Raw genomic sequence first — 24141 nt, 5'->3', positions numbered from 1 at the left:
TGTGTGGTGACAGATGGTAGCTGCACTTGTGAGCACAGCTTAATATTTAAACTTGTCCAGTCACTATGTTGTACACCTGAAACGAGTGTCACATGGCCTATCAACTCCACTGAAATAGCAAAATTCTAAAAAACCATTGTCAAATTTATTCAAGTCACTCATGTCCCTGATGAATGAGTGACGTTCCAACACCTGTCTTTGTTTTTCACGTACCGATAAATCATTAAAATCAATAGAAATATTAGCTAGATTCTTGTCAAAACGATCCTTGTTTATTTACATAAACAGCTGGCGACAGAGACAGAAGTGCAGCAAAAACCAAGGAGACATTCCATGAAAAGCAATCGACTGTACAGGATTCTCATTAAAGAATATTGTATATTTTATTGTATATAAACTATGTGCTCTATACCTACGTCAATGAAAGTTAAGTGTGTGTGTGCACAAAAACTCCACTCGCCTCCAGAACTTCTGTTGTTTTTATGTTTAGCTCCTAGATTGATTTTTCAATTTTTGTTATTTTATAAATTTTCATCTTCTATACTTTTGTGACTCTTAGTGCTATTGCTCTTCTGTTTTTAACCTCAGTCATTTTTAAATCTTAAGGGCTATACATGTTTCCTGTCCTTTTGTATTAATATCCCATAATTATATGGGTATAAAATTACCTTCACATTTTTTCAGTCATTTGTATATAATGCATTGCCTATTTCCACAGAGCTGCTTTCTTAAGCTCTTATTTAGAGATTATATAGTTCTTTTATATACTAGACACTGTTCTACATAGTTTTACAAGTGTTTACTTAATCCTCCACCCACAAGATAGTCCTTTGGCCAGTGGCAGAGGTGGGATTTGAACTTAGGCCTCTCGCTTCAGAGCCCACAGTGGGTAGAGACTAGGTGGTCCTGCTGGGATCAGCTGGTTCTGAGCTGTTTCTCCTACTTAGGTGACGATATGTGGATGCTCTCAGGCTATCACTTCTCCCTCGTGAGGACGATTTAGTTAGAAGAGGCTAAGTCCATTGTTTGCCTTCTGTTTAGTTGCTGTGGGGCTTCTCTCTCCTCTCACCATCCCAGCCTGGTATGAGCAGGGGACCCAAGCTCTGCTGAGCAGTTGCCCTTGTCTGACACTTTGACCCCTGAGAGACTGATAAAACACCAGAAAAAATATGATGGGCAGTCACGCATCTCAGCTGTTTCTCCCTGACCGGATGGATACTTGTGCCTTGCTATGGCTTCTGCAATTTTTGCTTCCAACTCCCTGGAGATGTCTTAGATGGTTTGTATCACTTAGAGTTTTGTTTGTAAGTCATGGTACTGACTCTTCAGTAAGAATAAGGAATCTATTGGAAGGATATGGAGGGGCCAGATTTGAAACATGGACACTGACCAAGGCTGTTCTGGAGGGTTAAGAATTCAGAAGCATGAAAATCCTGTTTTGGTAGAAACAGCCCATCAGAATGGATATGCAGCTGCTAAGGCATGCTGTTATGTCATCAGCCTACCCTCCCCATAGCTGCCTTGGGTTTATTCCTAATTGTCCCTTTGTTTCTACTACTCCCTCCAGAAGTCTCAGTTGGGAGGTTGAGGAGCCAAGCACACATCACATAACTGCCCACTGATTGCCAGGAGCTAGGGAGAAGGAAGATTCCCCTCCCCCCTTGGCTGCTAAAGGTAGGGGTTGAGGCAACTAATACCACACCTGATGGGTATTGCCCCAGAATAAGAAGGTTAGATTCTAGATAGCCCCCATACTGCTGGTTCCATTACAGGTTTCCCCACCTTTATATGGGTTCTGCAGATTTCCTAGGGTTCTGCAGATTTCCTATTTCTTTCCAATCAGTAGTCTTTGGTTCTAGCCAGAATCCTGTGTCTGGTACTGAGGGGTCCCTAAGTGAAGTATGTCCTGCTGCTCCCATAAGAACTTTGTTTTTTTGATGCATTCTAGAAGTTTGGGGACCTTGAGGTCTAGACTTCCAGTTTGTTCTTGTCTCATTAGCTTGATGAGAGTGTGTAGGGGAATAAATAATCTGCAAGTCTTTTGCTGGATAGCAGCTTAGTGAGGACTGGCCGTGGAGAACATTTTCCGTGTTCTTGGCTGCAGAGCCAGCTGTTCTCATTGATGTTTCTGTACTGAGCCAAAGTCCCAGTGCTTGGAACCGGGGCCGTGGAATGACTCAGTGTGGCCAGTCCATTCTAATTTGGCACATTCAAGCCTGACTACTTTTCATCAAGGAGTTCATTATTTGGGGCTAGGAGGCAATTTCACGTGAAAATGAATACCTAACTCCTTTGCCCGTTGCTATGACTTGGTTGGGGAGACCTGGCCAGCCCTGGGGGCCCAGAACTCCCTGAAATTGTGTTTAAAATAGAGAACCCATGGTTTTCAGGGGCTCACAGGGGTCCACAGTACTCAGAAAGATTGAATCATCGACTTGTTTCCTGAATTCTGAGCTTCTTAAAAATGACCTTTTAGATAGCAGTGGCGGTTGTGTAACTCTAAATTTACTAAAAACCATTGTGTACTTTGAATGGGTGAGTTGTGTGGCAATTGAATTGTATGTCAAAAAAGCCGTTTAAAATGGACCTTTCGTTAACCTATTTTTAAGCAGGGGACCGCCTGAACAAGGGACCCATCTCTGGTCCTCAGTGAATCTGGGTATTATTGAGCTTGTTTGTATGTACTTGCCCGTTTTTATGTATTACTTTGGCTCTAGCTTCACCCAACTACAATAATTTTGTGGTGCTTCTAAGCGAGTTATTTGGACTCTAACGCTGCACTGAGAACCATGTCTAATTCTATGGTGGGTTAAAAGCCGGAGCTAATTTCATTTATTGCCCCGTAAATTGTGGTGGTTATAGTAGTGGGAGAAGACATGAGCACAACATAAGTTTAGCCAAGTTCCCTTACTTTAATGACCCCCATCGGTATTTTGTACCCGGTTAAGTGATTACGTGGTGAGTGGTAAGTGTTCAGGACTTTTAGGCAGAAGTCCTGAGTAGCGATGCTGGGACTGCAGTTCTGTAATCGAAGCCAAAGCGGAAGAAAGACTGATGGGATACCCACCTGAGGTCCCAGTGACTAGATCAGAAAATAAGGTCTACGCAGAAAGCATTAAGTAAAAAGAATTGGGTCGTACCTTGCGTGTAGCCCTCTGAAGGCAAGTCCGACCGCGTCCTGTTCCTGGTTGGTTCCCGGATGGCTTCCCATCACAGCAGCAGCAAACCTGTGCCCATTTCCACAGCGTGGGGGCGTGTGGATGTTCTTCGGGCTGAGTGGCATCGACACAGGTGAAATACCTGTTCCTTCCCCGTTGCTTCCAACCATCCCTGAGCTCTTGCTAGGTGCCAAGCTGTGGGCGAACTGCTTTGAATAGCTTATTTTTCACTCAACCCTCTTAATGGCATGAGGTTGGATATACCCATTTTGTATAAGAGAAAGCGAAGGCTTAGAAAACGTAGCTGAATTGCCCAGGACTAAGCAGAGAGCAAGCAGGGTAGTAGAATTCTGGGTCTAATTCCACAGCTTTTAACGCCCGCTGCTATGCCCCCTTTCTAGACAGCATCTCTCTCTGTGCTTTCTTGTTTTTTTTTCCCCCCTGTTGCACAGGTGTTTGGGTGCTTTAGCTAGGAAGGGGGATGAGCAGCTGACGGCCGTCATCATGTGCCATGGGTTGTTAGCAAGTCAGTCACCCCAACCTCTAGCTGGGGCAAGCGTTGGGCTGTGGGTCAAATAGAGCCTATAGCACCGAAGCTAAGAATGACTTTTTTTTTTTTTCATTTTTAAATGACCGGGGCGGTGTGGGGGGGGATCAAAAGAACGATACCTTGTGATACCTGAAAATTATATGGAATTCAAATTCCAGTGCCTATAGATAAAGTTTTATTAGAACACAGCCGTGCCCATCTTGGTCATGTATTTATGGCTGCTTTCGTGCTGCAACGGCAAAGGGGAGTAGCCGTGGCTGAGACAGTGTGGCTTGCGGAGCCTAAAATATTTGTCATCTGGCTCCTTGTAGGAAACCTTTGCCAGCCCTTGATGTCCATGCCAGTGTTTGCTCTCCCAGATAGGAATGGCCTCCCCAGCCCTTTTGGGGGGTGGGAGGAGCTGGGGCTTAGAGGGCAGAGCTCCGGGCGGCTGCGGGCAAAGCCGGATGGGTCATAGGTGTGCTTACCTGCACTGACCTGTCATGTTCGTTGTGGTCACGCTGTGCTTGTTCTCCAGTGGGTGCTGCTGACCCAGGGTACCATTCGTGTTCCGGACAGCTGTCACTGGATGTCGGGAACCCTGGGTCATAGCTTTCTGCGTGTGACACGAAGGGGTTCAGAGTCTGCCTCCCTGCAATATGCCCCTTTGACCGAAGGATTATTTTGAGCCAAAGGCAATTGAGAGAAAGCAGATCCAAGAAAAACACGCCGCCCCCTCCTCTCTACAATGTTTAGTAACTGGGGACAACCGTTGACTCTTTGGGGCCCAGCGCCAGCCCGGGGGAATCTGTATAACACACCTCAGGAAGCTCCCCTATTTTCCCTTAGTCTTCCCTGTATACCTGCTGCCCCTAAAAGCCTAAGCCCATCTTCCTGTCTCTTTTTTTGCTTCTCTCCCGACGTATTGTCGTTTGTGCAGGTGCTCTATCAAGCCCAGGTTCTCACCACCCCTGTGAATTCCTCATTTGAGTTTCTCCGCTGCACCTGTGCACTGCCTGGGTTAATAACCTTCTGTTTGTCTCTTGTTAGTCTGCCTTTTGCCTGACTAGTTTGCGGGGCCCCAGCTGGAGGACCTGGGGCGGGGGGAGAGGGGAAAAGTCTCTCCCCTGTTGCAAACGCTGCATCAGGTAACCACCTGGCGGGCTGGGAGCAGCAGGTGTAGATGGAGGTCCCGCTTGTCCACCGCAGTATGCCTTGGGGGGGCGTGGAAGGTTGGACCCCCCCCCCCCCCCGACTAGAAGGGAACTGATAGACGCTGGACACGGCCCCACCGGGCTACGCGTTTGGCCTGCTGTTTAATTTAAGCCTCAGTCGTTTGGAGAGGGAACGGCATCATCCTCCTGCAGGCTGACATCGGGTGACCCGCCCGCAGGCCCAGGTCGTGAGTAGCTGCCCAGATGCCAGGTACCGTGCTGTGGATTCAAGGTGCCAAGCCCCTGAGTTCTAGCAAGTTCTGAGGTTGGCATCCACATTCAGACACGTGTGCCTGGAAGCCTGACGCGTTTCCACTTGGTCACACTGGTCTCCCAGTGCTTGCATCTGGAGCAGCCGTGCAGACGTGTTTGTGTCACACGGACGGCCCAGACGCCGCCGACCAAGCCGCTCGCTCAGTGATTAGCACCGGAGTTTCCACTCAGTGCGCGGGCGGCGGTTGCCCTGTGCCAGGCCCCGTGTTCGGTGCTGGGGCGTGAACGCGGCGACAGGCGGTGTCTGGGGGGCCATGGCACAGGCCCTCGGGGCTCTGGGCTGTAGACTGGCTAGTTCGTCCCAAGACAGTGGGCTTGCCGGGGGGCCTGTGGGGATGGGTCGCGGGGCAGGAGGAGGAGCTGACGGCTGGGCTCCAGGAGGGCGGGAGTGGGCAGCGGCCTTGGGCTCAGAAGCAGCAAATACAGGCCGCCGGCAGCTCCCCTTGATTAATACCGGGTTCCTTGGCAAGAGGATTTCCCTTGACTTTGGCTCTCTGACCACTCCTTTGGCTCAGAGTGGACGGGGCCATGGCTCGAGGCTTTGTGCGGTGGTGGAGGGGACTCCCAAAGAGCGCTGACTTCGTTACTAGAAGGGGTAGGTGTTGTCGGGCAAGTGAAAAGCAGGATCCGTTTGTGCCGCGAACCCTGGGAGCACAGAGGAGAATGGCCAACGCAGCCCACCCCCAGGGGGGTCAGGGGAGGGTTCCCTCTAAGCCGAAATCAGAACGGCCACTGATGGGAAGGAGGCATCAAAACATCTGAGGCTCTGGGCGCTGCAGGTGCAAAGGCCCAGAGGCGGGAAGTTTTGGGCTCTTCCCCGTTGGGCCATTTTGCCCAAGGATTTGTGCTTTTAAGGACCAGGGCCCATCCATCCTTGAGCCTCCCCAGGCCAGCTGAGCGTCCTGGAGAACCTCAGGCCGTGATTTCCTGCTTCCCAGGGGCTCTCCAGGATTAAATACACTCTCGGGCCCTCCTGCATGGAGAGCTGATGGGAAGAAAAATGCCACCGTGGCCGTGAACGCTTTAATTATTCCACGTCGGCTGCGGTGGGGGAGGCCGCCGGTCACGAGCTGCCCGAGCTGATTTGCACCGGCCTGAGTCACACACTGTGGCTTGACGTTTATAGCAGCTGTGATCCACGCATATCGATTATTTAGGAAAAGGAATGAAGCCGAGGCGGCCCGAGCAGCTGCCTTGTTAGGAGTCTGTTCTCGTCGCGGTCGGTCGTGGCGGGCGAGGGGGGCACAGACTTGAAAGGGGGGGAGCGCTCTCTAGCTTAGATCTTGTGCAGGTCTCGGCGGGCAGCAGGCTGCTTTTATTCACGGTCTTTGATTGATCAGCTCCCTTTTATTCATGTGAAAAATGCAGACACCCGGGAGCTCCTTGGAAGGAATTATTGTTCTTCGCCTCTTATGCTCAATTGCTTCTGTATTGTGTCCGTCAGCTAATGAAAGCCGAGCGAACGTCTCTATCCGCTGTGCTGTGCTGAATTAGCACGTCGCCGGCAAACTGTACTAAACTGTACTGCTCGGATTAAGCAGAGTTTGTCCCCCCCCCCCCCCCCCCCGGCCCCCCCATCAGGAGGTTGTTCCTTCCATGCTAATGACCATGGGAGCCCCGCGGGGAGGAGTTGGGGCTTTTCTCTGTTCAGGGATCACTTGGCCCTTCATTCTTTTTTTTTTTTTTTAATAAATTTACTTTTTATTGGTGTTCAATTGGCCCCTCATTCTAGTCCCGGTTCAGATGGAGCGAGCCCGAAGCTAAGAACGAGACCTGCTGTGGCTCCGACTCCAGTGTGGGCAGGGGCCCAGCTCTTGGGGGGCTCGTGGTGACCTGCCGTGACTGTCTTTCAGCTCAGGTGGCCCCAGCTGGGGCCAGAGTCTAGGCTGAGGCCTGCTGGGACCCAGATGCTCTCTGACGCCGGTTCCCGAGGGGCGAGAGGACTGAGCTAGCTGGGTGTGTTCGTGCGCTTGGGCTGCCATGACGCCGGGCGCCAGGCTGAAGCAGCAGAACATTACTCTCTCGCCTTTCTAGAGGGCAGAAGGCCAAGGTCAGGGGCCTGCACGGTGGGGCCTGAGGGCTGTGACGGAGGGTCTGTCCCAGGCCGCTCCCGGCTGCTCGGGGTTTGCTGGCCATCTGTGGTGTCCTTGGCCTGTGGAAGCCTCATCTCGGATCCCTGCCTCCATCCTCACATGGGGTTGTCCCTGTGTGCATGTCTGTGTCCAAGCTTCCCTTTCTTTCTTTTTTTCTTTTTTAAGATTTTATATATTTATTCATGATAGAGAGAGAGAGAGAGAGGGAGAGAGAGGCAGAGACACAGGCAGAGGGAGAAGCAGGCTCCCTGCAGGGAGCCCGATGTGGGACTCGATCCCGGGACCCCAGGATCAGGTCCTGGGTCAAAGGCAGGTGCTGAACTGCTGAGCCACCCAGGGATCCCCCCAAACTTCCCTTTCTTAGGAGGACATCACTCATATTGGACTAGGACCCTAAGGACCTCCTCCTAAACTCGATTACCTCTGTAAAGACCCTGCCTCCACAGCAGGTCACTTTCTGAGTTTGGACTTCAACACGTACGTACTTTTCTTGGAGACGGAGTGATTTAACCTACGAAACCTACCTTGGGACTGGTTCTGTGATGATAAACCTCCTTATTGTCTAAGCCTCGGGGGTTGGGTGATGGCTACCTGCCATCTACCTGAATTGCCGAGAGAGATCGCAGTAGCACTGCCAGGTCCGCCCTGGGCCGATGCGGGTTCCCCTTCCTGCCGCCACGTCCCGCGAGGAACGGTCTCATTTTCTTGGGGTTGGAGATATTCGTGGGTGGGCCCAGGAGCGGGCGTCCTGCGTGAACATGCCAGCTACACAGCTACAGCGGTCCTGGGGTAGGACGGGCTCCAGGGGGTTTGGAGAAACAAGGCAGGATGGATGTGTGCTGGGAGCACCACCCCTTCTGTCTTGGCGGTTGCCCTGCTGGCCCCAGTTCAGACTGGCTTTTTCCATGATGTCCCCCAGGTGCTCTGTTTACAACCTGATTCTGATACTTGGAGTCACTGTGGTATGATCACGGGATGCTGGTCTACACTACCTGCAGGATTTTGGTTCTTGGTGTCATTTAGGATATGGATCTCAAGGGGGAGGGGAGGCCCAGCCATATCAACACGGTGCCCTTGGGTTGGTGCACGCAAGGATTGGCCAGAGTGCAAGGTGACTGTAAGGCACCTGGTCCTTACCATGGAAGAACCAACGTCTGTGGTCTCCTCGCACAGAAGACTGTGCGGCCTAGTGGCTAATTACACTGCGGATTCCGACACGGAATCTGGATCTGATTCCAAGCTCTTCCCCTCTTAGCTGTGACAGTGTGGGCAATCACTGTTTTTGTGAATCTGTTTTCTTGTGGAAAATGGAAATAAAAATAGCTTCACCGAGGATGGTGTTGAGGATGACACAGGATCACCTACGTGAGGGGCTCGGTTCTGAGCTTGGTACCAAGCGTCTGAAACGCCCGTGTTGCAAGGGGAGGGATGGGGGGTGGGGTGAGGTTTAGAGGTCACCAGCCCGGGCTTGAGCCTGGCCCCTGTCCCTGACCTGCTAGTTGTATGGCTGTAAAGTGGAGCTTCATCCTTCCACCCCGTGACAGAGCCGCAGTGTCCTTTCCGCAGGAGTGTTAGCGTGATGTGCGTGACAGGCCTTGCTGAGACGCCTTCTCCTGCAGCAGATGTGAGCACTACTCAGGCGCCAGGCTCTTTCAGGTGGGGAGTATGTCCGTTTGCTGTGGCTCCTCTAACAAACTACCGCAGGCTCAGTGGCTTAGAACTACATGTATTTATTTTCTTACTGTTCTGGACAGCAGAAGCCCCAAATAGTTTTACTGGGCTAACTGCAGCCTGTCCCGAAGGGTTTCTGGAAGCTTCAAGGGGGGAATCCATTTCCTTGCCTTTTTCTAGTGGCCACCATATTCCTTGGCTGTGGCCCCATCCTTCATCCTCAAAACATACCCCCGCCCCCGCCGTCTCTGCTTCTGCCCTTACAGTTGCCTTCTTTCATCCAGAGGAAGGGACTCCTTTGGGACCCCCTGGGTCCTGCATGCTCGTCTTCCCCCCTCTGCAGGGCTCCAACTCAATCACATCTGCAGTCTTTTTTGTTACAGAAGGTAACGTGTTCATAGGTTTTGGGCATGAGGACGTGAGGTTTTGGGGGGCTCTGGGGGGCCGTCATGCAGCCTACCACAGGGTTAGCCTGTAAATGTTAGTGTGCATCAAAGTGCTGCTTTTCTGCTCATTTCTGCTCGTGGCATAGAAACAGTTATTTTCTGTACCTTGGTGTGGGGGGTAGGTAGGAAGTGGGGGGAGGTACACCCTAAAGCAGTGGTTCTCAAAATGTGGCTCCTGGATGCGCAGTGTCAGTATCACTGGGGAACTGGTGAGCGATGCAGACTCGCAGCCCCTGCAGAGACCTCCCATCCAGCGCGCAGGGTTGGGAATCAGCCCTCTGTACTGTGGTGAGCCTGGCCTTGCGATCTTGCTTTTATTTTATTTTATTTTATTTATTTTATTTTATTTTATTTATTTATTTTATTTTATTTATTTTATTTTATTTTATTTTATTTTATTTATTTTATATTATTTAATTTTATTTTTTTAATTTTTTAATTAAAAAAATTTTTTTTGTTGCTTTAATTTTAAATTTTGATATTCGTTGTGATTTTCTTTGCATTCATTTTGACCTCTGATAAAAAATGTTGTGGTAAGATACATTATTTGTTGTGACTCCGGAAGCTCTGCATCCGAGGTGAGTGTGTCACTGGCCTCACCCTAGTTCTGGCGCTGGAGAAGGAGTGGTCGTCAAATGTCATGGAGGTCTGGGTCCTCACGGGAGGTCTGGGCCCGGTACTGGAGGCTCTGGGGCGACCGGGGCGATGGGCGGGTGCTCCCCGAGGCAGTGGCATCAGAACCTGGGGCTCAGCGCCAGAGGCAGGGGGGCTTCAGGCGGAGAGCGGCAGGTGCAAACGCTGGGCACTTGGCACGCAGCGTGGAGCGGGGACCCACGGGGCCACTGTGCTGGGAGAGTCCCTCGCCACCGTTGACCAAGCTCCCAGCTCTGGGCGGTGCAGAGCTCCGAGCCCCGGGCTGCGCGAGGGAGCTGGGGGGGGGCCACTGGAACCGTCGGGGCGGCCCGGCGTCTCCGTCGCAGAGGCCGAATAGGCGGCCCGGGGACAGGCCGGGGACAGGCTGGGGACAGGCTGGGGAGCGTGTCTCCCAGAAGGTGCGTTCAGCACAGGCTGCGGAGCTGAGAGCTTTAGCTGCTACCGGGGAGCCCGGGACCACACTCCCCGCTTTTAACCCAAGGTCGACGCGGCTCTCGGCCCGGAGGAGCCTGCTTCGGGGCCTGCGCTGGCCGCGCGGGGACAGGTCACCGCGGTGATCTGGGTGCGGCTCCTGGCGGGGAAGGCCGCGGGCTGTCTGCGGGGGGCTCCGGGGACAGAGGGCACCGCAAGGCCCCGGGGACCCTTCTGCTTCCTCTCGAAAGGTGGCCCGCGGCCTGACCCCTACACCGCGGCCGGGGCCGTTCCCCGAGGCGAACCGCGCGGACTCCTCCCCGGGTTCGTGTCTGGCTTTGCCTTCCAACCTTGACGGTCACCCGAGTTCGTGCTTGTTCACTTCTGCTCCCGGAGTGACCGGACTAGACGCGACTGTCCTGTGGCTCCTGATGAAGCTTGGGGCGTTTGCAGGTCGGGGCTGCTTTGAGCAACGGGTGCCGCTGCGAGCGGATCGAGCGGATCGGGGCGTGTGGCCCGCGCTCCGGCAAGCGTCTGGCCAGGAGCAGAAGCCCGGCTGCTCGGCGGGTGTCCCAAGGTCTGCGGCACCTCATGCTTCTACCAGTGGCCGCGACGGTGCCTGCCGCTCTACGCCTTTACCAACACTTGGGCTGCCAGCCTTAGATTTGAGCTATTCTCGTGGGTTTGGGATTATTCTCTCTTTCTTTTCTTTCCTTCCTTCCTTCCTTCCTTCCTTCCTTCCTTCCTTCCTTCCTCCCTCCCTCCCTCCCTCCCTCCCTCCCTCCCTCCCTCCCTCCCTTCCTTCCTTCCTTCCTTCCTTTTATTTATTTATTCATGAGAGACACAGAGGCAGACACCCAGGCAGAGGGAGAAGCAGGCTCCCTGCGGGGATCCTGATGCGAGACTCGATCCCAGGACCCCGGGATCATGCCCTGAGCTGAAGGCAGACGCTCAATGCCTGAGCCCCCCAGGCGGCCCTGGGATAGTTATTTCATCGTGGTATCACTTTGCCTTTCCCATTGTAAGTAGCCTCTTCTGTGGAGGGCTTGTCTGAGTCTCTTGTCTGGTTTTAACGGAGTTCTTGGTCTTACTGATTTGAGGGAGTTCTTTCTGCAACGAGAGTAGGAATCCTTTCTTGGCTCCTGGTGATGCAAATTTCTTCCCTTTGTCAAGAGTCACCATTAAGAGAGTGGAAAGACGAGCCATACAGCTGGGTTCAGTTCTTGACTTTGATTGATGTCTCATTGTCAACCTTTTTTCCTTATGGTTAACGCTTTTTGTGTCTCATTTAAGAAATCACTGCCCACCCCAAGTTTATAAAGATAATCTTTGTTATCATCAGGCAGTTTGGTTTTCTTTTTCTTCAAAGATCTATTTATTTATTGATTTGAGAGACACCATGAGCTTGAGAGGGGGGAGAGGCAGAGGGACAAGCAGACTCCCCACTGAGCATGGAGCCTGACGAGGGGCTCAGTCTCACGACCATGACCTGAGCCAAAATCAAGAGTTGGGACACTCAGCCGACTGAGCCACCCCAGTGCCCCAAGCAGTTTTGTTTTAATTTCCCATCGGAATCTATAATCCATCCAATAATCAACTTTTGAGTGTGCTGTGAGGTTGGGGTCAAACTTTTCTTTTCCCATATGGATTTCCGGTGGAGGACCACTGAGCATCTCTGTTGCTCTGCGGTGGTGAGTCACCTGCTGGACCCTTTATTCTTACCCTCAGTCCATTTGTGTATCTTTGGGCCAATATATTCTCTTAATTAATGAGGCTTCAAAATCTGGATAACCTGGGAGAGCAGGTCTTCTCATTTTTTATGGTCTTCAAGAGCTTTTGGCTCTTTGCCTTTCCAATTAAATTTTAGAATCATTTTGTCAGTGTTCATAGAAAAATCTGTTCAAATTTTGATAAGATCACATCTTAGATCGTTGTGGGGAGAATTGAACATTTTACAACATTGACTCCATGAATCCATGGCCTATTGGTACATTTCTGCATGTGTTTACTTTCTCTCCATCTTTTAGAGTTTTCTTTAGGGTGGTCTTGAGTATTTTTTATTAGATTTAGTCCTAGTTTTTTGATATGTTTCAATATTATATTTAAAATTTTTTATTTTCTGTTTTATGTACAGAAATATAATTTATCTTTTGTATATACCTTATATCTAACAACCTTGCTGAACTTATTCTAATAATTTATCTGTAGACTTTTCTTTTTTGGGTCTCCTACGATAGTCATGTCATGTGCAAATAGGGACAATTTTATTTTTTTAATTTCAAACCTCCAATTTCATTTTTTTATAAAGTTTATTTATTCATGAGAGACACACACTGAGAAAGACGGAGACACAGGCAGAGGGAAAAGCAGACTCCCTGCATGGAGCCTGATGTGGGACTCGATCCCAGGACTCCAGGATCATGCCCTGGGCCGAAGGCAGAGGCTCAACCACTGAGCCACCCAGGCGTCCCTCCAATTTCATCTTTTTAAACTTCTAGAATAATCCTGAATAGAGGTGATGATAGTGGTCATTCTTATCTCAGTCCTAATTTTAGGGGGAAGCTTCCAATATTTTACCATTATGGATTATGTTTTTGCATATTTACCATTATTAACTTTCTCTTCTATGGGATTCTTTTTCTTTTTAATTGGATATATTGCCTTTTTATTTATTTGGCTCTTTCTGTCCCTATCCTGGCTGGGCGGAGGCTGGTTAGATTAGGGATTTTTTTTTTGTAGACTTTATTTTCTAGAGCAGTTATGGGTTCACAGAAAAATTGAGAAGAAGGTACAGAAATTTCCCATAGTCCTGGTCCCCCACGTGTACAGCCTCCACCATGATCAATACCCCCATCAGAGCAGTATGTTTGTTACAATCGATGAACGTGTGTTGACATATCATTATGCCCGGAGTTCTTGGTTTCCCTTAGGGTTCATTTACGGTGTTGCACATTCTATGAGCTTGGACAGCTGTATAATGATATTATCCATCATAGTGTCATATGGGGTCTTTTCATTGCCCTAAAAACCCTCTGTGCTCGTCCCATTCATCCCTCTCTCTGGGCTTTTAAATATGTACTCTTTGTCAGCTGAAGAACGTTTTTGTGAAACTTAAAGCGTGACATAGGGACAACTTTCATAATGTTCTACATTAAAAAGTGTCTATCTGGCAGTTGTCGAGTATAATAATCTAAACGTGCCCATTGGTCAATATGTTAATTATGTTCTGTTTGTCAATATTCTCTGCTTTTCTTTTGTTTAATTTTTCCATTTTTCACTTCTAGGTTTATTTTTCCATATAGTTTATCCATTTTTTTTTTTGGCCTCCTGCTTTGAGGCTTCTAGAATTGATAATTTTGTTATTAGGAAGGATATTTGTGGTTGTTAAAGTTGCTTTTTTTTTTCCCCCCTTGGTTTGATCATAACAGAGGTGGGCCAGCTTTCTTTTCAGTTCTCCCTTCTCTCCTGACATCTTTTGGATTGGTTATTATTTTGATATTTATTGTCCTCCTCTATTAATCTGGTGTTCATCTACTCTTTTCCTATACTCTCAGTGGTTACACTAGAGATCCCGACATGCGTTCTTGTCTTATCAAGGCCTGATATACACTAATGCTCCTTTGTTTTCCCGGACAACGCAAGGATCTCAGAACATTCTAATTCCACTTGCCATCTCAATTTCTAAGCTATTTTGGTCATATATTTTATTTCTACATGTACTTTAAACGTTATAGTGCATTGCTGATGTATTAATAGGAACAAATTAATCATGACTATTAATAACTATAAATGTGTGTGACTGTACATTAATATTACATGTTAATATCAATTTAAATCTGAGTTAGATTTAGCTACAACTAGCACTTACTTCTCTTTGTTCATTCTTATAGCTCCAAGCTCTCATCTGGGGTGACTTCTCTTCTCCCTGGAGAAAGTCCCTTTAGTATATTTTTTACTGGATCTACTGGTGATCAGCTTTTCTGGATTTATTTAGTCTGAAGATGTCTTTCTTTCATTTTCATTCTTGGAGGATATTTTCACTGGGTGTAGAATTCTGTGTGACAGTTATTTTCTTTCAGCGCCTGGAGGACATCATCCCAGGAACTTCTGGTTTCCTTAGTTTGTGATGATGGCGGGTGCCCGTCTCTTTTGTGCTTTCAAAGGTAGCCTGTTCTCTCCTCATCCCACCGCCAGCTGCTTTTAAGACTTTCTCTGTTACTGGTTTTCAGTATGTTACTGTGCTCTGCCGAGGTGTGGTATTCTCTTTATTTATCCTGTTTAGGGTTCTTTGAGCCTCTTAAATCTTATTTTAGTCATTAGAAAAGTATATCCATGATCTCTTCTGACAGTGCTGCTACCCCGTTTTCTCTTTTCTGCCTTTCTGGGGCGACAGTGTCACTGTCCACAGTGTAACCTTTCCACTGCATCGCTCTGTCTCATTCTTCTTTGTGCTTCGTTCTGACTTTCTTCTGTTTTTCCAGCTTGTGAATTCTTTCTACTTGTGTCTAATATCAGTTGGCTACTTATAGTTTCAACGAGGTGACTTTCTATAGTGTCCTTTTCACTACCATAATTCTTTACCTTTTCTTGTTTCCTTGACCATCTTAAGCAAACTTCTTATAGTCTGTTTCTGGGGTAAGAGTCATCTGGATTACCTGTGATTGTCGCTCTCTTGCATTTCGATCATGTTGTCTTTGTTGTGTTTGGTTATTTTTTCCTCAAATCTACAGAAAAGCTGCAAGAATAGTACAAAGAACATTTCTCTCACCTGCCATTTGAAACTATGCTCCATCACTCCCAAACATTTTAGAGTGCATTTCCTGCACATCAGGGACACTCTCCTCTGCAGCTACAGTGCAGCCGTCACACTCAAGTAATTAACACTGACCCGTCATTACAGTATAATCCATAGACTTCATTCAAGTTTTATTGGAACAGTTCAAGATCACAGGTTACATCTGGTTGCCTTGCATCTTTAGTTGCTTTTGATCTGGAATACTTCTTAGATTTTTCTTAACAGTTATGACATTGCCACTTTTGAAGATTACAGATCAGTTATTTTTGCAGGATGCTCCTCAGTTTGGGCTTCTCTGATTTCCTCATGATTAGATTCATGAAATAGATCTTTGTTTGGGACGTTGCAGAAATGTCCTGCTGACTTTGTCTTACTGTACCTTATTTACTGGTACATGGTTTGGAATTATTCTGTTACTAGTGATGTTAACTTGGGTCACTTGGTTAAGAGTGTCTTCATTGGGTTTCCCCACTGTGAAATCACTCCCTTTTTACTTTGCGATTAATAAATATTTTATAGGGACAGAGTTTGAGACATTAAGTCTACTGTTCCTCATCAAACTTTCATCTATAGTTTTGGCACTCATTGATGTTTCTTGCCTGATTTATAACTTTGAATGGCTGTCGAATGGCAGCTTTCCAGTTACATTATTTAGAATGCAGTTATTGGTTGGCATCCTGCTACAAGGAAGAGCTTTCTCTCATCTATTTATGCACTTATTTATATACATCTGCATGTATTATGTATTCATCCATCCATCTATCCATATGGATTCATAAGTTTCTATTTAGTGGGTTAAATTCATTATTATTATTCTTACTGCTCAGATTATACTTGATTTGGCCAGTGGGACCCTCTTTAACCTGGCTTCTATGTGGTTTTTGGAATGTCTCCATCCATCTTTGAACATTTCTATATTTTCTGGCTGAACAAGACATTCAAGTCTCTTGTGTTTTCTTCATCTCCGCCTTGGAATCAACCAGCTCTGGTTCCTTTTAGGGAAAAATGGTATTTAGAATCTATGAGATCATTGCTATGGGGGTGTCATGGCTTCTAGGCACTACCAGGGGACAGAAGTAGGGTATAAAGTAGGGTATATATACTGACATACTATACATATACACACACATCCTGAATTTAGATTTATTTCTTTGTATATATAGTTATATATTAGATAATATAGATATGTGTATACCTGTGGATGTCTGTAGATCTATACCATCTGTGTGAATGCCTTCCTTGCCTTTCTTGGGCTTTAACCCTCTGCCTTCACTCCTTATCTTACAGATACCCCCTCACCTTGCTTGGGTTCTGACTCAGCATTGAGCCCCAGCCCCACCACCTCAGGCATATATTTTTTATCTATGTTGTCCCCTCTTTTGGATTGAATTAAATTACTCAGGAGGGAAGGAAAGTAGATAACTGGCTATTTTTGATTCGGTGCTAGAAAGTGTACATGAAATTAGAGAAATAAGACCTAGGATTGATGAGATTGAATTTAAGACTCCAAAGAAACATCTGTTTACTTCTACAGGTTCAATTGTGACAGAGTAAAAGGAGAGTGGCCTAGATTTACTGATCAGTGACTTCTCTGGTGAAAGAAAGGCTTACCTTTTCTAAATGAGTCGATTTAGAGATTTAATTAAGCTCCTTTTGAGCCAAGTACTCTTTTTGCTACCTTTAAGGTTGCTAGGATAACTCAGTACCTAGTACCACATCAAGACATGATTATATAGCAAGTGTTCTATGATTCAATTCATGTGAAAGTCCAGAACAGGGACATTTATAGAGAGTGATTCACGGTTGCTTAGGTTGAAGGGGGCTGGGTGTTTAGGGGTTCTAGGTAAAGTGTATGGGTTTCTTCTTGAGGTGATGTGTTCTAACATGCTGATGTTTAGTATGCATATACTAGAATACAATAAATTGCACACTTCAAATGAGTAAGTTGTATGGCATTTGAATTAATAGGCCACTAAATCTTTTGAAAAATTTTGTAAAAATGACATTGATTGAGCCTTGCTTGGAACCTTAAGTCAGCATGGAGACCTCTGTGGACCTAGCACCAGCAGCACAACTTCTCAGTGAAGTAGGGGATAGCCAGCCACGAAGCAGAGAACCAGTAGAACTGCTCATCTTGTGGATCACCTATTCACAGCTGTGTAATCTCGGGCAAAGCACCTGAATTTCCCTTGGTGCACGTTTCCTCAGCTGGGAAGGGGGCATGTTAATATCTTTATTAAGTAAAAATGTCCATGGAGCTCGTGGCATGGAACAGCCTCTGCTGAGTGGTCTTTTGCTATGAGACACGGAGCATCATAAAACAAGTTGCTCTGAGCTCAGGGTCAGGTTTTCCTAAATAGCTCTTCACTTTGCTTCCGCCTGTCTATGATGCCTGGTTGTGGTACCCTGCACCTTTTGGGAACCATGGGGGACAACAGCTGATGAGTTGAGTCTTATCAGTCAGAGAATTGGTTTTTAACTCTTCTGGGAGTAGGAGTCTCAGCGAAGTCAAGGGAGCCCTCTGCGGCAGATCAGTTTAAAGTGTGAAAAGGTACCAGGGGAGATTTTAAAAATATAGTTATGACCGTTGATTTGAAGTAGAGTGAATGTTTCTCTTTTCTAATGTAAAGAGCCCTAAGTGGCCTTTGGAACCTTTTCGGTATAACACAGCATTTAAGGGAGCATTGCCCAAATGACTGGCTTGTGCCAACCCCTCCTCCCAACCCAGGCTTTGTCTTCTACTGATGCAAAGTGCACTTCCATTCTCAGATCCATTTGACATAGTCCCTCCCTTAAAGATTTCCCTGAAGGTGCTGACCCTCACCTATGTTGGAATGGGAAGAGCTTTGATGGTCTACGGTTCAGTGTGGTCTGTTTCTGCTTCAATTAATCATTCTCTGCATTTGTCACGTCTGTGCAGATTATGTGTTGTTTCTCCCACTGTTTCCTCGTCCTTTCTCTCTACCCCTTTCCATGGCCCACCTCTACTCCATCAACCCATGGCTAGCATCGTATCAGGTATCAAATAGATGATTAATAAATGATCTTTGTTAGCCCAGATGTAACAAAAGCCCTGGGAGTCAGCGAATATTTTCTTTAATGTGGTTTTCTTTTGACTTTTATCTTTGGATAAGGTGTTTTTAATACCTGAACACATCTCTGGGAGAAATAGGCTTGTATTGTAAATGAATGCAGACTAGATTAGGTATAACGGGAAGGCATGCATCGCACAGAGAGGGGTGTCTGCTGCTCCATCTGATAACTAGCAAGAGATGCACAGACTCAGCACCATCAAATCTGACATGTCTTGGGAAATTGGAAATCTAGGCTTTTAAAAATGTTGGTCACTGACTCTAAAATGTTACCATTGACAGAACAGTATGGGGTGGAGCTAATAGAACCGGAGAGTGCTCAAGAAGAGACCTGTGGGTGTGGGAACTTGATAGATAATAGTGGGGTCACAGTGGGGAAAGGGCAGGTTGGGAAAAGATGGTTTTGGGAAAACTGGTTCACAGTCTCGAGAAAAACAAAACTGGACCCTACCTTATGCTCGGATATTAGAGCAGGCTCCAGATAGACAAGGCCTGCGTGGGAAAGGTAAAGCTATAAAGGAGGCTGACTTTGCTGCCTTAGGGAAGGATCTTTTGAGCAAGACCCTCAGAACAGAGTAAGTCCAAGAAGCCATGGATCTGAGCATATTCAAATGAAATATTTCTCATCAAGGGAAGACACCATGCACGAAGGTATTGGTCAGATGGCTTGTAGGGAGGAGATAGTGGCAAGGTCTAAATGGATATCTGGCAAGGTCAAGGGAATCAACGAGAAAGTCAGAAATGAGAAAAATGGAAAAGCGGATAGAGGCTATGAACAGGAAATTTCCTGAAGAGGAAGCCTCAGTGTTAATAGGCTTTCCAAGGAGGGCTCCACTTCCCAATGATTAAGGCAGAACAAAAGGATGAACTGTGACTTTATAGCCGTTAGGTTGCCCAGCTTGCCCAGCTTCCTCAGTTTTGCTGATCGGTAAACCATGAGAAAGGGGGATGCGCGGGCAGCCCTGGGAGGGCGTGAGCCGGCACAGCCATCCCGGAGTGGCACTTGGCACCCTTTAATGAATTCAAATTTGCATATATTTTTGGATAATTCCACTTCAGGGTATGCAGCCAGGGCAATTCTCGCACAGATCGACCCTCCCAGTTGATGCCACTTCTCCTGGTGTAATTACCAGTAGCGGTTCATTGATGGTATCCGCACTTGGGTGACGTGTTGAGGAGTGGCCGTTAGGTGGCATCATTACTGTGCTGTGCACAGTCCCGAGGCTCGGAGGCCCCGGAGTCGCCTGAGCCCGGAGAGGGGAGTGAGATGGAGACTGGGACACAGAGCCCGGGAGGGCGGGGAGCTGGGGTGGGCTGGGTGCCGGCTGGGTGCTGGCTGGGTGCCGGCTGGGTGCATGGGGACGGGAGGAAAGGAGGCCCTGGTTTTCCAAACAGACATCCGCAGGTTGAGTTACTGTATAAAGGTTTGCCTTGGGGTTTAAAAAATTTTTATTATTTTATTAAAAATTATTTATTTGACAGAGAGCGAGTGAGCACAGGCACGGGGAGCAGCAGAGGGAGAGGGAGAAGCAGACTCTCGGCTGGGCACCCGGGGCGCCCGATGTGGGGCTCCATCCCGGGACCCCAGGATGATGACCTGAGCTGAAGGCAGACACTTAACTGACTGAGCCACGCAGGTGCCCTGGGTTGTTTTTTTTTTTTTTTTAAACAAATTTTTTAAAGCAGTTTTAGTTTCATGACAAAATGAAGAGGAAGGGGCAGAGATTTCCCATAGGCCCCTCGTGCACAGCCTCCCCCATAATCTGTCCCCCGCCAGAGTGGGACATGGGTTTCGGCTGATAAACTGCAGGGACACGTGATGACCCGAAGGCCATGGCTGGCGCCGCCTCCCTCTCTCTGTTGTGACCCTGGGTTCACACAGATGTATGATGACACGTATCCATCCTGATAGCATCACACGGAGAATTTTCACTGCCCTAGAAATTCTTGATGTTGGTCTGTCCATCCGTCCTCCCCACAAGCCACCCGGGCTTCTGCGGTGGCTGCACAGTACCTGGGGCGGGGGGGGGGGTGTGCGTTATGACTGCGGCGCTGCCGAGACGTGGGAAGCGGACCCGTTGCCCATCTCGCGTGGGGTTTCTGCGGCTCTCGGGAGGTCTGGTCTTCTCCCCGATGGCCTCAGAGCCCCGTCGTCCGAGGGGAGGGCCGCTGACGCCCTGCAAAGGGAGACAGAACGTAAAGACTGCTAACTCTGGGAAACGAACTAGGGGTGGTAGAAGGGGAGGAGGGCGGGGGGTGGGAGTGACTGGGTGAGGGCACTGGGGGTTATTCTGTATGTTAGTAAATTGAACACCAATAAAAAATACATTAAAAAAAAAAAAAAAAGCCGTGGCTTGGAGGAGAGGCCCTGTCGCCAGGAGGGGCTGCTGGCTTGTTGGAGCCGCCCTAGGGCGTGGACGCGAAGTGGGCCTCCCGGAACTCCGCAGCGGTGGGCTTCGGGGGCCTCGCCCGCACCCCGACATCAGGGAGCCGCACCCGCGCCGAGCTGCCGTGGAAGCGGCTTCTGTCTGAGAGCCTTAGGGCCCGAGACCGGTGCGACTTTACTCTCTGTATCTTGAACACTCAGGAGGCAAATGGCTTTCCAGCCCTGTCACCCTTGGGGGCTTCTCCTGGTGGACGTGGTGCCGCCTGTCAGCCCTGCAGCCAGATCCCCGACATGCAAACCCGGGGTGGGGGGCGGCCTCTGTCTCTCTCTCAAGGTAGCACCTTTGTGTTCAGCGGGTGGGACGTTGAAATACAGACCCTGCGCCCCTGCAGCAGCGGTTTCAGTCCTGTGGACGGTTCTTCTCCTTCCCGCCCCTCCTTCGGGGAAGCCGCCCCTTTGCGGTGGAGCAGGTTGGAGGCTCTGTGCCACGGGAGGTCCCGGGTGGTGACGATGCGGCGCCCAGGGCATCTCCGGTCGCCGGGTGCATCTGCCATCCCTTGATCTTCGGGCTCACGGCTGGCATTCCCCTGCCGCCGTCTGGCACTTCCTGGGCTGTGGGCACGAAGAGGTTACAGCAGCCCGGAGCCTGCTGGGCTGAGTTAGCACTTCCCTCCGCATCCAGAATATCTCCCAAGTACCGTCCCTTTTGCATCACGGCAAGGGGTGGTGGCGTGGGCGGCGTGGCCAGGGCCCCCCCGCAGTAGGTGGGCGCAGGGCTCGTTAGCCGGGTCTCCGTCGCTCCCCGGCGCTGCAAGGAGGGGGCGCGGGGGGGGGGCACCGCGGGTGGAGGATGAGCCAGGGACACCTCGGCCCCGAGCTGCGGAGTCCCCCGCCCGCACCCTGCGGCCGCTGGCTCCCGGGCTCCAGGAGGGCGGCCGGCGGGGCCCCGGCGTGGGGAGCGGGGGGCCCGTGAGGCCCGGAGCAGCCCGCCCCCGCCCCCGCCCTGGAAGGACTGGAAGGAGCCGCTGCAGCTGCCGGGGCTGCGGGGCCTGAGCTCTCCAGCCGCGGCCGGACCCTGTCCCTCCAGGTGGCGCCGAGGGCCGCGTCCCGCACCACGACAGGGCAGGACTCCTGCGGGGGAAACTTCCACCTGCCCCAGCGTCTAACTCTCGCAGCGGCGCAGCACCTGCCCAAGCTCGCGGGGCCGTTTGTCGCCGGGCTGGGGTCCGAGCCACACTGCGAGGCGTGAGCGGCGCGGAGCCACCGCCTGGCCACCCGGGAGCGGGACCTTGCCCCGCGGGGACACGGAGCCTCAGAGCCGGCCCGGCCACTGCCGTCCTGCGTGCTGACGCTGCCATGAGCACGGCCGGCGCCCCCGGGAGAGCTGGGGAGCCCCCGCCGGCGCCCCGCAGCCCGGCCCCAGGCGCCGTCACCTTCTCGCACGCCTTCGGCCAGCAGTGCCAGCTGATGGAGGCAGGTAGGAGGCGCGGGGACGCGGGCTCCAGGCCTGGTGAGGTGGCCTGGCCCCCGGGCTCTCGTCTCCCCTCTGTGGCTCCCGGGGGTGAGGTGGCCGGTGGCAGGAGCGGCTGACGCGGGTGGCCAGGTCCTCCTGGCGCAGGTGGCCTGTCCTCCAGCCCCCGGGGCCGCTGCGGGCACCTCCTGCCCTTTGCTCCTGCCTCGCGGCTCCCGCGTGGCTGCAGCCCCGCTCTCTGCGCAGGTGGCTGCGGGCTGCAGACAGGGCTAGGGAGGGCGGCCGGCGGGCCCGGTTCCGGGCCGTGACAGGTGCTCGGGATTCCTGGTGGCCTCTCGTCGGCCCGGTTCCCTGCTCCCTGAGGCCGTTCCTGCCGGGGAAGGGTTCGTGCGTGTTCAGGCGTTGATCGTGCAGTTTGGCCGTGAGTCCGGCGGGGTGACGAGCACTGCAGCAGGAGTCTGGGGGCCGCTGTCGGTGTTGATGCTTTCGCTAGGTGCTTGCACGACTTGGGCAACGGCGGGCCCCTTCCCCTGGGCTGTCCGTCTTTGGCTGCGAAACAAGAACCGGGCTCCTGGCGGCCTGATCCACCCAGACCTCCCGTCCGGGTCTCTGGGGTCCCTGCGCACGGGAGGAAGCACACGAGCTGGTTTCTAAGGATGGGGCGCGTCTGCACGGGGTGGCGCTGGTGCAGCGGCGGAGGAGGGCCCTGGGGCTACACTGCCGGGCCTCCGGCCTCACCCGCGGCAAGCTGGGCGACCTCAGGCAGGTGACCCCGTCTCTGTTTCTTCATCTGTGAAATGGGGACACTGCATGTACTTCAGAGTGTCGCTGCAAAGTTTAGATTAGTGCATGGAAAGCCTTGAACTGCCGGCGCCGTGAGTGGCAAGTGTTCATTAATGTTTCTAGAGGATGTGGGGAAAGCTGGGCACACGTCCCTCCAGGGCCGGTCGGGGCCCCTCTGCGCAGCTGCCTTGGGTCCTAGGGGCCCGAAGCATTGGACACTCTCCACATGCAGTTTGGCTCTGGTTTGTCCAGAAGGTTGGGAATCTCCCACCTCACGCATCCGTGGATTGTTTGGTCTGCGGGGGCTTCGGTGCCTCAACTTCCACCCGAGAAGGAAGGCTTGGGAGCCTGTGTGGGCCGAGGTCACACACTGTCCTGCTTCTCTGAAGTTACTGTGAGACAGCAGATTGGATTTCTAAAGGGCCGGGTGCTGTCCCCTGTGGCTTTATTCTCTAAGCTCTTGGAGGCACCTGGGCCTAGATCAGGCTGTGAAATCCCCGTCTGTCTCTCTCTCTCTTTTTAAAAAAACCCTTTATGTCAAGGGAGCAATGCAACATGGAACAATAATGACCAGCAGTCTCAAGGGAGAACGATCTCCCTAAAGAAACATGCAAAGGAGACCCCAAAAAAGCTAAGTCAGAAGAGCTCGCTCAATTAAGAGGTGGGAGAGGGCGAGAGAAAATGTGGATCCTCTCCAGCCGGCCACGTGGAGTTGAGTCCGCATCACCAATGATACGCTTGTGAGCAATGACCCTGCGGCTCCAGGGGCTGACTCCCGGGTCCATCGCGCCCGTTCCCCAGGAAGATGCAGCCCCCGGCCACCCTGCGCACTGAGCACCTGCTGGGTGCTTTCCCTGCATGGTTTCCGGAGCCACAGAAGCTGAAGAGTAAGTCAAAAGGAGATGATCTTCCTCAAGGAGAAGAGCTGCGTGGTGCCTGTAAAGCATATCGAGGAAGGAGAATTCTATAGGATGTGACTTTTTTAATGATTCCCTTTTGGGACAGTCCTCCTGTCCGTCTTACATAAATTATCTTAATTTTCAAAAATCCTAAGCCATTTCTACAGGCAAGGGAAACACTCAAGTTGCCCACGTTCATCCCATTAGGAAGTAGTCAAAGGGGGGGGGGGCTTTTCAGACCCCAAGCCTGTGCCTTTCGCCGCTAA

At 50.5% G+C, this 24141-nt stretch overlaps 1 protein-coding gene across 4 annotated transcripts in view; it reads left to right on the top strand.

Annotated features, from left to right (window-relative positions):
- Positions 1–22006: 22006 nt before the first annotated feature.
- Positions 22007–24141, top strand: part of KAZN (kazrin, periplakin interacting protein) — a 1012902-nt gene continuing 1010767 nt past the window's right edge. The window contains exon 1 of one of the 4 annotated variants that reach the window (XM_038531936.1): positions 22007–22199. In XM_038531936.1, coding sequence (XP_038387864.1) covers positions 22079–22199 — 121 coding nt within the window. In that variant the 5' untranslated portion in view covers positions 22007–22078. The remainder of the gene's footprint in view (positions 22200–24141) is intronic. The other 3 variants (XM_038531937.1, XR_005356153.1, XM_038531945.1) reach the window with 3 other exon arrangements.

This window comes from Canis lupus, chromosome 2 (assembly GCF_011100685.1).
Source record: "Canis lupus familiaris isolate Mischka breed German Shepherd chromosome 2, alternate assembly UU_Cfam_GSD_1.0, whole genome shotgun sequence".
NCBI lineage: Eukaryota > Metazoa > Chordata > Mammalia > Carnivora > Canidae > Canis > Canis lupus.
Note: the sequence above shows the minus strand (reverse complement) of the source record. Positions and strands in the feature narration are given on the sequence as shown.